The following is a 16,163-nucleotide window of genomic DNA, read 5'->3' as shown; positions in this document are numbered from 1 at the left end:
TAAATGGCTGTATCTATGTTCGAAGAACATTTTTCTAGCTGCATTTTGCTTAATGCTTATTCATTCTGAGCTAAAATTCGTAATGATGAATAAAATTGGACTAGAATGAAATCATTACTGAAATCCAGATACCACGTCCGACCCGCGCGCCGCACGTTGAGCAGCGCTGGAATAGGAGGTTGGTCCCTATACACGCCGACTTAGCGGAAGGCACGGTTTATGTACTGAACAACAGAAATTACTGCACACAGTTGAAGGCTGTTGTAGCGATGGACAACTATTGTACCGATCTAACTTTCTTTCCCTTCAATTTCGACAAAAAAAACGACACTTAAACACGCTACAATTTGCCTAATCTTTCCTTTATTTTTTTTTTCGCTTGTTGTGTTATTTAATGTAGTTTTTGTATACACCCAAACTATTTTTTACGCGGGCTTGTTTTCCTTTTTCTTTTTCGATGTTCAATTAAAACCAAGCAAGACCAAGCCAAAAATCAAGGAAAAATATGGTACCTACAGAAATTTTCTACCACAGATAATGAAAATTGGAAGAACATAAACTTCCCGCGTAAAAAAGGGTTGGGTGTATCGTTTATGGTTATAGTAATTAATCATAAAACCACAATACGAGGCTGAAAGAATTTATTTTCTTTCAGTTTGGAGCTTTGTTTGATTCTGCGATTCTAGCACATTATTCTTCCCTTATGCTTATTTGTAATATCATTACGGGAGGGGGAAGGGGGGGGGGATGGTTGGTGCAAAGAAGATTACGAGATAAACTCAAAATATAAATCATAAGCATGGGTTACACTAGAGAATGGGACGCTATAATTTGTGGCTAACTATCGCTTATTCTAACAAAACCATACTGCATCAAAGGCAAGCGGATAATTGGTATTCGTCGTTCATATTCGTGAGAAGCATCCTGCAAAAGGTAGATTTTTTTCTTAGAATCGCTTAGGAATTGAAAGTAGCTTGTGAAAGGTCCAGTAAATTGAGTAGATTTGTAGGTGATTTGATAGTTTCGAATTTATCCTTACAGAACAACTATTTGCTTAGCTTCATTCTATAATGGATTGTTAAGATTTACAACTATATTTCAATGGTTCAATCTCAACATGCCCAATTTGGCAATTGGGATTAAAGCGTTTCCCATTTTTATTGCAGATTAACTATCCAAATGTTGACCAAGTATGGAGTTTAATGATAATATTATTTATATAAAGTGTTTTATAAATGTGTTATTCCTCGTCTGGTGCTTACGATTTACCCCGACAGCTTTACCGGTTTCCTATTTCTTCTTTATTTTTGGTTAACAACGTTGCAAGCTGTTCTACCATCATCTGCTTCTTCACTCTTTCTGCTATCACGTGCATTTTATTTTCACATACAGTTTGTATAGTTTATTCCACGATTTAATTAAATATAACTCTTTAACACAAGAAAAAGAAACATCACATTCCTGCACTTATCCGATTAATTTATACAGCATATAAATTCCGATTAGGTGATTACAATGTGTAAAAATGTAAAAATATGAATAATAATCAGTAAATCATAATCTTTACATGTATCGATGATGTTTCTTGTTTGTTTGTCTTAAGCTTACTCATCACCATCTACTACCGTTTGGAGCACAGAGTAGATCTTTTCCTTTATCTTTGTTCGAGGTGTTCCGCAGTTACGTTGAATATGGCTTCTACTGCAACCATCAATCAGATCTGTGGTTTATTCGAAGAAATAAAACACAAAATGTACCTGCATTTTTGTTTCGAACCAAACCCATCACTTTTCTGTTTTCAATAGCAACGAACAACAAATTCTGTGTACTAGCTTCCAATACACGTCCGGTTACGACTGCTGTTATCTTATAGGAATGTGTATAAACTGTTGGTTGTTTGTGAGTATGTGTGTGGGCATGGATAATTTACATTTGATCCTTAGATTACCGCTGCTGCAACTGTTACTGTTTGGTTTGCTTGCGAACAAAAAAAAACTTTGGATATAGACGATGACACAGGCAGAGAATACAGCAAACTGGCCCAACGTTCTCGAAACACTTTAGATTGGCCCTTCCACGTTACTCACTTTCAGCGTGCAGTAGTATATCGTCTTGGCGAACAGAAGAAGAGCGACCAGGAACAGGCTGATGTAGGCAATGAACATTCCACTGTGATCCTGCAATGTTGGGAGGTTCGATTAGACTTTCACACTGTCAAAGGACTTGGTAATATCATAAATAAAGAAACTGAAATGGGTAAAGAGACACATCCATATGACAGGTCTTCTGCTCGATTGGAATAACTTTTCCTAACTTTGACAGATGATCGATTGTTCCTATTTCAGCCACTTTAATCATAAGGAGTAGGATGGAGCCCCTTACATTTCTGAATGAATTAATAAACTGTCGATAATGCTAGGGTATAGAGCAAAAACAATCATATTTACAAGAAAGTACCACGTGTCAGTGCAAACCTCGAACCCGGTTATAAAAGCAAACGATCAAACTGACGATTGCCTGAAAACAAGCTAACCATACCATGATACCATCCATGTTGGAACGGAATTAACCACTTCATTCGAGCAGTTAAAATGACGTTTACTACCACTTGAACTTTGAAATAAAACATTATTTTGAGATGTTTTCTACTAGAACCACGAGCAAAGTAGCCAACATTTCTAGATAGAGCTGGAATTAGGGCGTAACAGATTTTGTAAACAATGACTTCTCTCGTTGATTTCTAGCAACTTAATGCACGCCTACACAAACCAACATATCCATCGGGTAGGGGAAGTATTCCCCTATTCGATGGTAATGTTGATTTACCAGGGAGAGTCATGCCTTTCGAGAAATCATCGAGAGAAGCAATTGTTTACAAAAGCTGTTACGCCCTAAATCCAGCTCTATCTAGATTTGTGAGTTTCATACAAAAATAGAAATTAGTTGGTCCAGTTTTGTGAAATTGCTGGTAGAAAGTCACGCTAAAACTGCTTGACAAAGTGGTCAATTGAAAACAAATTCGGTATGAACCACTTCATTCGAGCAGTTCAAAATATTGTTTACTACCAATCGAACATCGTTTTTTTTTCTTCTAGAAACAGCAAAAAAGTAAGTAGCCAAAATGTGACTTTCATAAAAAAAAAGTTGTTGCTCCAGTTTTCTTAAGTCACTGCTAGAAAATCATACCAAAACTGCTTAACAAAGTGATCCATTAGTTAGGGGTTAATGGGTTGAAAAATTCAAGCAGTTGGAATGGCACACTTTCAATGGAACCTTGAGCTGAAATAATGTTTCAAGATTTTTCTTCTAGAATATCGCGCTAAATAAACATCATCGGGGGATCCTTTCGATGAAATTACGATGAAGGTATACATTTCTTAAAAATAGCTGGAGATTTGCTACAAGTGCTCGAATAAAGCTATCCATACAGAAGAAGTCAACCCTACATTTGCCAGCACGTGGTGTGCCGACTTCTTCCGTTAAGGTATATTTCAAAAATGAGTTTATGCGTGACACGGACTTTTTACGAGCTACGTACTGCCCATAAAAGCATAACAGTCATTGGCGTAGCTAATAGGAGTGTCTGACCCTTTCCAGAATGATGTAGGCCCCCTCCAGGATTAAATGACGATTTATATTATTTAAATTGTCGGCATTAGAGTAATAGGCCTCATAGCCTAGTCAGTAAAGGCACGGTATTATCAAGCCGGAGGCGTTGGGTTCGATTCCCGGTCCAGTCGAGGGAATCTTTCGGGTTGGAAATTTTCTCGACTTCCCTGGGCATAGAGTATCATTGTGCTTGCCACACAATATCCAGCATTTTACGAGCGCTTATGGTCGCCGAAATCTGGCTGAGTTTTTGGTAGGGAACATATGATTCGACGTTTGGGTTGTGTCGTTTGTCTTGTAAACGTTCAAATTTGATCGTTTACACGTCAAACGACACAAGCCAAACTTCAAATCTTATGTTCCCTACCAGAAACTCAGCCAGATTGTGGCGGCCATAAGCGATCGTAAAATACTGGATACAAATTCATGCATTGGTATTGGCATCGAAAGCTCTCAATTAATAACTGTGGAAGTGCATTTAGAACACTAAGTTGAGAGCACGCAATAAGCTAATATGCGCTAAGCAATAAGCTTGAAATGCGATCAAGAAGAAGAAGAAGAAGAAGAGTAATAAAAAAATCTGGAGGGGGCCTGGATCATTCTGGAGGAGGTTAGGCACCCCCATTAGCTACGCCAATAAACAGTCACATTTTTGCTTGATTTCCTGTTCGAATGGGACTGTTATGCGTTTATGGGCAGCGTACCCCGCGTGTAAAAATAGACGTCAGTGTTAAACAAAATTGTACATGATTAAATGAAACGATAAGTTCTATATCTGCCTTATAACAAAGTTCATTTTGTTCATAGGTTGCACGAAACTCAGTGAAAACAAACAACCACCACTTACCTTTGCATAGGACATAGTGCCATAGGTAACGCCTATACCGATTCCTAAGAAAATCAATCCTCCAAGGAACAGCAGATTGCGCCGTTTGCGGCAAAAATCTGCACCAACCGACGAAACCTTGCGACAGTGAGGGCACCGGGCCAGGTGGTTCTTCAATGTGTCGAACTGAAAATGCAAAACATAACACCCGATTCGAAATTTGATCGTCTCTACACAAAAAAAAACGAAAAACGAAACCACTCACCAAGAATGTATCGTGACAGTGACCGCAGGTAACGCGGCACATACCGGGCATCGATAGCAACGGTGGCGTCACCGGACTCGGCGCCAGATTGATGATGCGCTTGCAGTTGGGCCTCGGGCAGGCCACCCGCTGGGAAGAGCTCTTGCAGATCAGCAGACAATTGCAGGGACAGCGGACATACTTTTTGCCAGGCGGAGCATTCCGAATTGGCTGCGAAAGAAATTGAAATTGTATTGTCGGTAGCTGTAAGCGTGCATTCATTCATTCAGTACGCTAGGTGACGTTCCTCATCGCAGCGAGAGCACTTTTATGGGTTGATTCATGGAACATGCTTTCATATTCGTTAATATACACAAAAATGATATCTCGCACTGATGATGGTGTACAGAGGTGGGGTACCTAACTTTATTACGAACAGCTCTTAGTAAACATTGATAATCACTGAAAGCCAAATGAAGGAAAGTGTGTACACTTCAACTAGCGGCAAGTCATGTGATACATTGAAGCGTAAATAGTCCAACAAATTCATCACAATGGAAAAAAATATTTTTGCGAAAACAAAGATACCGTAAACTGCCATAATTCTGCGCAGTTAAGAGTAACATAATTTCAACTATGTGATGAAAAAGTATTGAAGCTAATAGTGACCAAAAAGCAGTGTTGCTGAAGTTGTATATAAGACAAACATTAAACTTCCAATATCTGTGACATAGCCTTGCTAAAAAAATCTTCAATATGTGCTTGCGCCTAATTCATTGTTTTCCGTCGATCTTGTTTTCCGTGCTGAGCACCAATGCTACCGACGCCAGGAAGGCAGCTCCCACACCTGGACCCTACCTATCGACCCATCAACTCATGAACCGGGGACCAAGCCGTTCCGAAGGAAGGCGTGATCACAAATCTCCTATTTATCAATTTTATCTAGATGAACGCGTCATTGGGAACGGTACTAATGTATATTTTTGGTCGCTATTGAAAATTTAGTCGATTGCTGAATTTATGTATGTGCCCAAATTAGGGGCATTTAGGCCGACATTACATCCATTTCCCCTATTTGTTTACAGTCGAGGGGTGAGTGAGTTGCACCCTACCCGAGGTAATCCTGCTTGGACATCGATTTGGAAAAATCCTTGTCGATCCTTCGGATTCTTATTGCAATTTACCTGGAAATCGATTTGGAAAAACTTTCTTCTGCCGCCACGGCGCTTAAACGCAAAAGAAACCGGTAATCTGTTGATCCCCCTTCTGATGAAATTTATTTGAGCAATCAATTTGATATGCTCACGGATGATGAGAATGATCCATCATCATGACAAAAATCTAAACGTTCCCGGCTTAATGCTAAGAAGGAAAATGTCTCCTCTATTGTGATAACCACTTTCGATTTCTACGAGATGAACTAGTCAATGAGCTAAAAATCCCGCTAATCAAAAAAAAACTTCCGATCTGCTTGCTCTTCGCACGGAACTTTTGAAATTGGCCGTCGGGGCGAATGCCGTGTATTGCCTGAAACCTTTGACGTCTATCAAACGTCTGACTGAGAAGCAACACTTTTTTTTTTTTCATTTATGACACCAAAACTGAACGTCTGTTCAAAGTTGTCTTGAAAGGACTGCTAAGTGGTGAATCCCTGAATCAGATCAAAGATGAATTGAATAAATGACTTGAAGTTGAGCCAGTCCAAGTAATCAAAATGAAAATAAAATCCCGTCCTGGGGATCCCCGCAACGGGATTTCTTATGATTTTTCTTTAGTTCACTTCAAGCGAAGACAACAAATCAAGAAGACTGGCAACTCTTCCATTTTCTCATACAAACGCTATGAGACAGGTACAATCGCGTCATCTGCCGCTCAAAGGTAAATGCTTCGAACGAATTTGATAGCAAAGATTACAACCTCAGAAGAAGGGTTTGTGTATTTGCTCATTTTTCTATGCGTTGCTTCCACCTTCATACAAGTGCTGCGCTACTGTATCTGTCACTTGGATTCTGGCAAAGTTGCCAGTCTTCTTGATTTGTTGTCTTCGCTTCAAGTCTAGTGAACTAAACAACCCTTAGCTAGCCTTATGCTCCATGTCCGAGTGAAGTGGGACAATTTAGCATTTGATTGACACAAATCTTTCGTTTTGCTCCGAATGCGCGGAATTAGGCAGTGCGCAGAATTATGGCGTTTTACGGTGTAAACCTCATAATTCTTACCGTTGCTTCGTGGCACTGTGAGCACTTGACGACGTGTTGTTCCTTCTTCCAGGAGATGTCTATCAATGCCTGGCAGACGCGGCAGGTCACTATAACACTACTCTGTTGCTCCTGTTGGTATGGCGGTGGAACCTCGTCCGGTCCAATCGAAGAAGCCGTCACAATCGCTTGCGATGCTGGAAGTGAAAAAAAAACGGGGATTGTTATTTAGTTCCAATGATCTATTACATAAAAATGTATGAATCTCCGTTCAGTAATAAAAGTCAGGTAATTTTTGAATGATGTCATTAGGGGAAAGCGGGGCAATTTCGCCAATGGGGCAATGTGGCACCCCGCTTTAAAATCAACTTATTGAACATAAAGGGTGATACGGTCAAAATTTGGTCAAGGGAAAACGCGTGTAAATCGGTGAAATCGTTTATTTAAAAAATCAAATTAAATTTCTTTTTCAAGTTCAATTAGTATAAAATTCAGGAAAAATATTCAGTTAGGCTTCCGCTTTTCCAAATCCGAATTGCCGGGCCTTACGCTTGACCCCTGCCATCAGATTTTGTACAGCCACCTTGTCCACCTTCTTCGCCGCAGAAAGCCAGTTTGCCTTGAACTGCTGCTCGCCCTTAGCAGTTTTTTTGGTCTTCTTTAGGTTCCGCTTGACAATAGCCCAGTATTTCTCAATTGGGCGGAGCTCTGGCGTGTTGGGAGGGTTCTTGTCCTTGGGAACCACCTGCACGTTGTTGGCGGCGTACCACTCCATGGCCTTTTTACCGTAATGGCAAGATGCCAAATCCGGCCAAAACAGTACGGAACAACCGTGTTTCTTCAGGAAAGGCAGCAGACGTTTATTCAAACACTCTTTCACGTAAATTTCTTGGTTGACAGTCCCGGAAGCTATGAAAATGCTGCTTTTCAAGCCACAGGCGAGGGGGGCGACACATCTAAATCTCAAGTTTAGAGGGTCAACAAATCTCACACTAGCGAATCAATCTTCGAACAATCTTCTTTCATTTGTCGCATCTACTTGCATCGCGCATCAATTTTTTGCAGGAAATCTTTAGAATCGTCATCAATCTTCTTTCTATCTACTCAGCGTACGCGCAGCTAGCCACAGCAAAACACAATATTTCCTGCATCGTAGATAGAGTCGTCCCCCTCGGCCACAGGTACAGATGGCTTGCCAAACCAGATATTTCTTTGCGAACTTTGACAGTTTCATGTGCTTGAAAACATCTGCTACCTTTCCCCTTCCTTTTGCCGTATAAAACTCCTGTCCCGGAAGCTGCTTGTAGTCGGCTTTGACGTAGGTTTCGTCGTCCATTACCACGCAGTCAAACTTCGTCAGCATCGTCGTGTACAGCCTCCGGGATCGCGCTTTGGCCGTCGTATCATCGCGATTTGGAGTCACTACCTTCTTGTAAGTCGATATTCCGGCTCGTTTTTTGGCTCGATGCACGGTTGTAGACGATACACCCAGCTTATTTGCGGCATCTCGGAGAGAGAGGTTAGGGTTTCGCTTGAAACTACCGGCAACTCTCTTTGTCGTCTCAGCGGCTTCCGGTTTTCGATTTCCCCCCGATCCAGACTTCCTGGCTGTCGACAAACGTTCCCCAAACACTTTAATTACATTTGTAACGGTTGATTTGGCAACTTTTAGCGATTTTGCCAACTTTGCGTGCGAGTAGCTCGGATTTTCGCGATGCGCGAGCAAAATTTTGATACGCTGCTCTTCTTGCTTGGACGGCATTTTGACAACTGAAGAGTAAATTCCAAAATCAAAATAGGAGCAACATTCTACACACACACACACCTTCAAAATGAGGGGTGTTCAGGTTTTTTAAATGCAAAATTGAAAGAAATACGTCAAGTTGATATTGACCAAATTTTGACCGTATCACCCTTTAATCGCCCATTTTGGGCCTATCGAGCAAGAAACTTCAAATAAATCCATGATTTCAGAGTTAACAAGTCAATTATGCATTTGGTACGATACTTTAGTTAATAAGCTACCGAACGAAGTCAATGAGAACGCGTTATATGAAGTTTGCACCCATTATTCCCAAAAACAAAAGAAGCGCTCCGACCGAATCAATTTTTATCTTCATCCGATAGGCCGAAGTGAATTCACTGGCGTTTCAATGACGTTTCAATGAGTTAGGCCGAGTTTAGAATCCGTGGGCCGAGTTTGGCGTCAAGTAGCAGTGTTATACTTTTGACAATATCTCAACGATTGGTTTCTCTTTATCAAATCTTATGGTACGTACGGAAAGGTAAATAAATTTGGAAGCCATCAGTAATAATAACATTCTGTTTGGTGCTAAGCTGCGCTAGATTAAGACAGACAAAGTGCGAGTTGTGCTTAATAGGCCAGAAATGGGGTAGTAAACCCTACGACACAATCGATCGAGATCAGCTATGGCAGATTATGCACGAGTACAGATTTCCGGACAAACTGACGCGATTGGTCAAGGCGACGATGGATCGAGTGATGTGCGTTGTTCGAGTATTGGGGACACTCTCGAGTCCCTTTGAATCTCGAAAGGGGTTACGGCAAGGTGATGGACTTTCGTGTCTGCTGTTCAACATCGCGTTAGAAGGTGTGATCAGAAGAGCTGGGATAGACACGAGTGGCACGATATTCAGGAAGTCCATCCAGCTCCTTGGCTTCGCCGATGACATCGACATTATGGCACGGAACTTTAAGATGATGGCGGAAACGTACATCAGACTGAAGGTTGAAGCTAGACGGATTGGACTTGCCATCAACGTATCAAAGACCAAATACATGAAAGGAAGAGGTTCTAGGGAAGACAATGTTAGCCTCCCACCCCGAGTTCAGATTGACGGTGACGAAATCGAGGTGGTCGATGAGTTCGTGTATTTGGGTTCACTGGTGACCGCCGAAAATTATACCAGCAGAGAAATTCAAAGCCGCATTATGGCAGGAAATCGTGCCTACTTTGGACTCCGGAGGACGCTCCGGTCGAATAAAATTCGCCGCCGCACGAAGTTGACTGTCTACAAGACGCTGATTAAACCGGTGGTCCTCTACGGCCACGAGACCTTAACTATGCTCGTGGAGGACCAACGCGCCCTTGGTGTTTTCGAACGGAAGGTGTTGCGTACCATCTACGGTGGAGTGCAGATGGATGACGGAACGTGGAGGAGGAGGCGAATGAACCACGAATTGCACCAGCTGCTGGGAGAACTATCCATCGTCCACATTGCAAAAATTGGGCGACTACGGTGGGCTGGGCACGTCGTAAGAATGCCGCACGACGACCCAGTGAAAATGGTTCTAGATAGCGACCCAACAGGAACAAGAAGAAGAGGCGCGCAGCGGGCAAGGTGAATCGACCATGTAGAAGGTGACCTGCGGACCCTTCGCAGACTACGAGGCTGGCGAACTGTGGCCATGGATCGAGTTGAGTCGAGACGACTTCTTCGGACAGCAGAGGACAACAAGGCCTTAGCCTGATTGGTAAGGTAAGTACAGGGTGCGTGACGAATTTTTGCAGTAAATGGCATATTTGAGAAAAAATACACCAGTTAGTTATTCTAGCAATGAATTTTGTGCGATTTATTTTCTTTCGCAACATATGGAAGTTGTAAGTAAGTAAATTTATTCAAAAAAATTGCCTTCCCTTTCGACGACTGTAGTTAGACGCTTCCGGAAACTGCAGTATGCACGTTTTAAAATGTTTCGATCCATAGATGTCATCACTGCCTTGATTTTAGCTTTTAGCGACTTAAGTGTGGTGTGAGGGGTTCTATTGGTATCCCGTTGGACGACGCCCTATACAAAATAATCCAACGGATTGATATCGGGACTGCTTGGGGGCCAAATTTCTTCCTCCCAAATTTACGAAATATTTTCCGTAAGCCATTTCTGTGCTTTATTAGCAGTATGAGCAGGTGCTCCATCTTATCACTTTCCCAAGCCTTTTTTATACACTGTTCTTTCAGACACATTTACCGACCGAATTATTTCTTTCATGCATACTCCGGCGCGCAACAAAGCGACAACAGCTGTCAACGTTTACTCAACATTGTTTGTTTAAATCTTACACCTAACAGTATAAGCTATCCAGTGCTGCCAAATATATCTAAATCATGATGCACAAGCATGAGAAATTACTATTTGAAATTTACTGCAAAAATTCATCACGCACCCTGTATATCATATATGTTTACATCATAAAGTTCTGAGACATTTCATGCAATGTAGCCCATTGTTGTAAACAACATTATTTACAAGTTTGCTCGGTTGCGTGAAATGAAATACAAGTTTACGTGAATGAATGTTTACATCACTATTAAAATTCATAATTTTTATCTGTGTATAGAATGCAAGTTCAGTCCATGACAAAATTAAATGCAAATGAAGCATGGAAAACATTATATGATTTTGGGCATGGAGTTTTGCGTTTTTGCTTTGGATTTTTTTAAATCCTGATTACAAGCCGGAAAAAATAGAATACAACTTACTGGACTAAGAAAAGAACTCAAAATTCTGTGACATGATTTTTTTTCTCAATAGTTGGTCAAATACTAAAGCTCCGGGTTTCAAATATTTTTTAAATTTCTGGTCTTTTAAAAAATGTCTAGAGCTTGAAAATTATTCCAGACCATTTTCCGACAGTTTAGGTTTGGAATTTTTTTATGATCGCGAAGTAAAATCTGTGATAAGTCTGACAATTTCAAGATCACAGGCAAGGGAAAAAATAATTTTATAATCTGGACAAATTTGGAAGATAGTGGACTTGAATATTTAGAAAACGGAGTTTTAAAAAAAATCCAAATATTAGTGATTCCATGAACACCAGTTAACCACTTCATTCGAGAAGTTAAAATGACGTTTATTACCACTAGAATTTCGAAAAAAAAAACTATATATTGAGATTTTTCCTTCTAGAACTACGAATAAAAAAAGTAAATTGCTGGTTCAGTTTTGTGAAATAGCTGGTAGAAAGTCACGCCAAAACTGCTTGACAAAATTGTGGAGTTAACGTTTGCGTCTGTTTGCAACTCTTCTTGTCAAGCTTTACACGCTTATTTTTAAAGATTCTTTCACACATTTGTTACCAAATGCCGGCGCCGATGGTGTAGTGCTAAGCGTGACTGCTTTTTCACCCCAATGGGTCTGGGTTCAATCTCAGCCGAGGTCGGTGGGATTTTTCTGAGGCATAAAAATCTCTGGTCCGCCGTTGGTACCACCCCCTACCATGTGTGTTGAATGGGTGCGATATCCTATGCAGGTGTGGAAGCTGCCTTCCTGCACATTTGATTGCCGTCAATGGATGGCGATCGATGTCCATCGGTGATTGGCACTAGATTGCGGAACAAAGACCGACGTTAAATAAAGGAAAGAAGATTTGTTACCAAATCAAGCAAATCAAGATTTGATGCCATTTTTTAAATTCAAATCCTTTACTCTCAACATTGGTCGTAAAAAGTTACTTTAGTGAGTAAATTTTTAGAAATAGTTATTTTGGGTGAAAAAACTGACTTTCTTGAAAATAGTGACCTAGCCACTAAAAAGTGACCTGCTACCAGTCCTGAGCTTAGGAAATATTTCACGATATATGGATTTTTAATTCCAACGTTCCAAGATTTTGGAAACGTCGATCTTAGACTGCTTGAATGTTATGATTAATGGTCAAGCAATTTTGGTGTGACATTCTACATTCTTGAAGAAAAACTCTCTAAATTTTGTTGTATTTCGAAATTCGAGTGGTATTAAATGTCATTTTGAACTGCTCGAATGAGGTGGTCCATTGATTTACTTGAGACTCTTTTTGAAAATCCTTCCTAACTAACATAACGACGGTTTACTAAGAATGATGACTCATTCATACATGCAATCATCACTGCTCCATCCCCTATCATCCATCTTACCAGCAGCGAAATCAAGCTGATAGCTAGCCCTCGGTGTCCTCGTTCGGAAACAGGGAGACATTTTCAATCTAGTTTCAATAAGCCACTCCTTATCACGAACTCAACTATATATGGCGAAAGTTTTGCTTCCTAATTCCAATCACATCGATCGTCATTACACAGACAAACAGACATAACACTCACAAGTTGTTCATCGAACAAGCATTTAACGGTCAATTTAAAAGTATCTCAGTTGGTAGTACTGCCACCTGTGGCGCGCATAGTCAATTCCGTTTGACGTTTACACACTACCGCCATCTGTTCAGCATACTACCCACCACAGTGTACTCAACAGATGGCGGTAATGTTTTAGCGACGATGTTTTACAATAAGAAATATTCAATGTGTTATGTCTGTTTGCCTGTGGTCATTATATGTATATTAGGGTGGCCCAAGCAGCACACATCCACCACAATAAATTGCTGCAACTTGATTGCGACTGGAATAAGTTCCACACAAGTAACCACAATTGTTCAGTGACAAGCATGCTGCTAGGCTCTCCACAGCTCTATCGATTCGTATTCAAATTTTAATTAATTCGGTTACGATCTGGATTTGCGGGAGAGCTTTAAAATGTGCATTGGAAACGATATAAAACTATTCATTTGCTTGACAAAATTACATAATTTGCTCAATTTTCACCAAACCTGGGACTTAGATTGATAAATGATTGAGAAGTAGGTATAATGGCCATAAATAAAAAAAATTATAACTTTTTGCACAGAAGTCGAATCGATTTGCGGCCTTCAACAAAATTGTTCTGTATAGTTTTCTCAATGTGAGTCCCTGGTTTGGTAAAAGTTGAGCGATTTTTGAATTTTTAATAAATTTAAATAATTGAACAGTTTCGGAACGTTTCCCAATTATAAAGTTCACCCGCAAATCCAGATCGTACCCAAATTCGTTCAAATTTGGCACAGTTTTTGGGGACCTCAATACGAACCGAAAGAGCTGCGGAGAGAAGGAGGCTGTTAAGTTGTCCCACCCTAATGTATATATGAAGCGATGAAGCGTCTCCATCGATGATTCCAACACTGACCGTGGCTCCGAACCACCGTAATTGATTGTACCAACAATCACTATCGCTCATATTTCAAAATGTGTATGCCCTACCAGCAGGCGAAGCAAAATAAGGAAATTATTCTATAAATGCTAAACAACCAGCTAATTACATATGGCGGTTGTGATGACACATCGAGTCAGCTACAATATGGGTCCATTTAGAATCAAATGCAATGCCGAGTGACCACTGCCGGCGTATTGACTGACTACATAATCGTTATGATTACAAAATACATAAACAAGCCTCGTACATACCATACTTACAACTCGCAGTTACAAAAAAATGAAGCAACGTTTCGAATCCGATGCGTGAGAGTGCGCGACAAAGCAAATCGACATTATTGTAACGAGGGGATTTGCGGTTTGGACGATGAGCTGTGAGTTCTATTTCCAGTTTGCTCATAGGTTACACTGTCGATGGACGCATAATTGTCCCATGTGCTATGGAATTTCATACACACATGGGACAATTATGCTTCCACCGACAGTACAGTAGTTCGTTGTATCTACGGTGACTGGAAGATTCTGTTCCACAGGACTCGGCTCTGATCCAATCGCTTTCACAGCGTCAACATGTTTTTCTCAATTGCAAACAGTCAAATACTTAGTGCTGCATGCCCACCCCTCCGAGGCCTGTCATATTTTATATGTTTCATAGGTACTATCCATTCCGTTATTTCATAACGGATACATACGAGATGAAAATATGCTGATTTGTCGCATCGAATAGATGACACCCCTACGATTCCTAACTACATCACCGCACACATGCAAACGAACGCAGCGAGCGGCCAGCAGTGAATAATAATACATGCATGTGGTCTAAAACATACGTGGAAGCAAATCTCAACCACTCCACTAGTTAGCGATAATTGGTCAACCAGAGATAAGAGCGACTTGCCAGGCCAGGCAGTCAGGTCTTACGACAAGGCAAAAGAATTCTTTATTGACGCACGGATTATCTTGTTCATGATTGTTTGCATAAGGGGGGATGATATTGTTTACATATTATGCCGAAACGAAAATAATTAAAAAATCGTCACAAAATTGTTGTCTATTAACAGCAAGAATAAAGTGATAGTCAATAGAGGGCAATGGTATAAGCTATAGATCCGCGTTTCTACATTGAGAGACACTTTTTATAGGTATTATGGAATAGCGAAAAAAAAAACTTGATTGTATGCAGGGCATGGGCAAAATGAAAAAAACAACGAAAGCGAAGGCTACCAGTAAGAACAACTTGACTCACGGCCTGAACACTTCTGATTTTCTTCTGTTTTGAACCAAATAATGCCGCTTGGATTTGACCATCACCTATCCACAACAATAGCTATATGAAGGCAGAATATTTTTTCTTTCTGCTTTATGCTACAAGGGACGAGAGGGTGGAACCCGATAGGGAAACCTAAAAAAGTCCCACAGAACTTTTGATATTCGATGTGAAAGTTCCCTATGCGATAGATACATACAAGCTAGGAGGCAAATCACTTACGCTGTTCCAATCCGGAATCCGGCTGACCCGACTGGGAGGACTGCTTCAGGAGCGGTTGCTTTTCCGATTCTCCGTCCATAGCGGTGCGTCTAGGGAGAAAACCTATCCAGTGGTTTCCCTACCGATCTGCTTATCCGGAACCGTAGTAATCAGGAAAAAGTGCTTTGCGATCTTTTTTTTCCCCTATACCTGCACCACTTTTCGATAGACAGACTGTATTCTTCACTGTGATATTTGCTGTCGCAGATTGAAGCGAAAATCAAGCCTTCAGCTACTACACAATTTTCCTTGATTCAAGGATTCCGTGGATCCACTGAAAATGGTACACGATCAGATCTATGTTCGGTCGTAGTATTCCACCGATTTTCATGCGATTCCGTAATCTCCGTATCACTTTTCCAGCGCACTATTGACGGACAATGAAAATGACTGTACAAAACTGCACCACCATATTAAAAAAAGATCTCTTCTGCCACTTTATCCTTCGTTCTCCTGCCTCTCTCGCCCTCTGTGTATGTGGCGTCGAATCTATATACGATTTCTACCTCCTACCTTGGCGTAACAGAGAATGAGAGTACTCAGACCTATAATCCACGACACGACCGCCGTCAACACCAGAACCGACAAAACGGTAACACAATCACGGGCAGTGAAATGGAGTCGCACTAGCAGTAAGTACTAGCAAGCAAAGAATAGCAATGTATGAATCATACACGGAGAACGGAACAAGCGGACGTAGGTTTTTAGGGATCTTCTAGTTGAAAAGTGGAGCAAAAGTGC

At 40.9% G+C, this 16,163-nt stretch overlaps 1 protein-coding gene across 1 annotated transcript; it reads right to left on the bottom strand.

The window, feature by feature from the left end:
* Positions 1-577: 577 nt before the first annotated feature.
* Positions 578-16,163, bottom strand: LOC135699656 (type 1 phosphatidylinositol 4,5-bisphosphate 4-phosphatase-like). The gene is made up of 5 exons (XM_065219949.1): positions 15,384-16,163; positions 6,899-7,074; positions 4,701-4,910; positions 4,457-4,621; positions 578-2,177 (listed from the first exon to the last, which is right to left on the bottom strand). The coding sequence occupies exons 1-5, from the start codon at positions 15,460-15,462 to the stop codon at positions 2,061-2,063; spliced, it is 747 nt and encodes a 248-aa protein (XP_065076021.1). The 5' UTR covers positions 15,463-16,163; the 3' UTR covers positions 578-2,060.

The sequence above is a fragment of the Ochlerotatus camptorhynchus genome, unplaced genomic scaffold (assembly GCF_037179485.1).
Source record: "Ochlerotatus camptorhynchus isolate MF236.1 unplaced genomic scaffold, CSIRO-AGI_Acam_v1.1 ptg000113l, whole genome shotgun sequence".
NCBI classification, from domain to species: Eukaryota; Metazoa; Arthropoda; class Insecta; order Diptera; family Culicidae; genus Ochlerotatus; species Ochlerotatus camptorhynchus.
This window is presented reverse-complemented; position numbering and strand designations above follow the sequence as displayed.

Excerpts from the sequence above, each read along its gene's own strand:
- LOC135699656 (XM_065219949.1), bottom strand. The coding sequence starts at position 15,462 with ATGGACGGAGAATCGGAAAAGCAACCGCTCCTGAAGCAGTCCTCCCAG. Across the intron at positions 7,075-15,383 it reads GGATTCCGGATTGGAACAGC|CATCGCAAGCGATTGTGACG; the intron begins GTAAGTGATTTG and ends TTTCACTTCCAG. Across the intron at positions 2,178-4,456 it reads GCACTATGTCCTATGCAAAG|GATCACAGTGGAATGTTCAT; the intron begins GTAAGTGGTGGT and ends CCAACATTGCAG.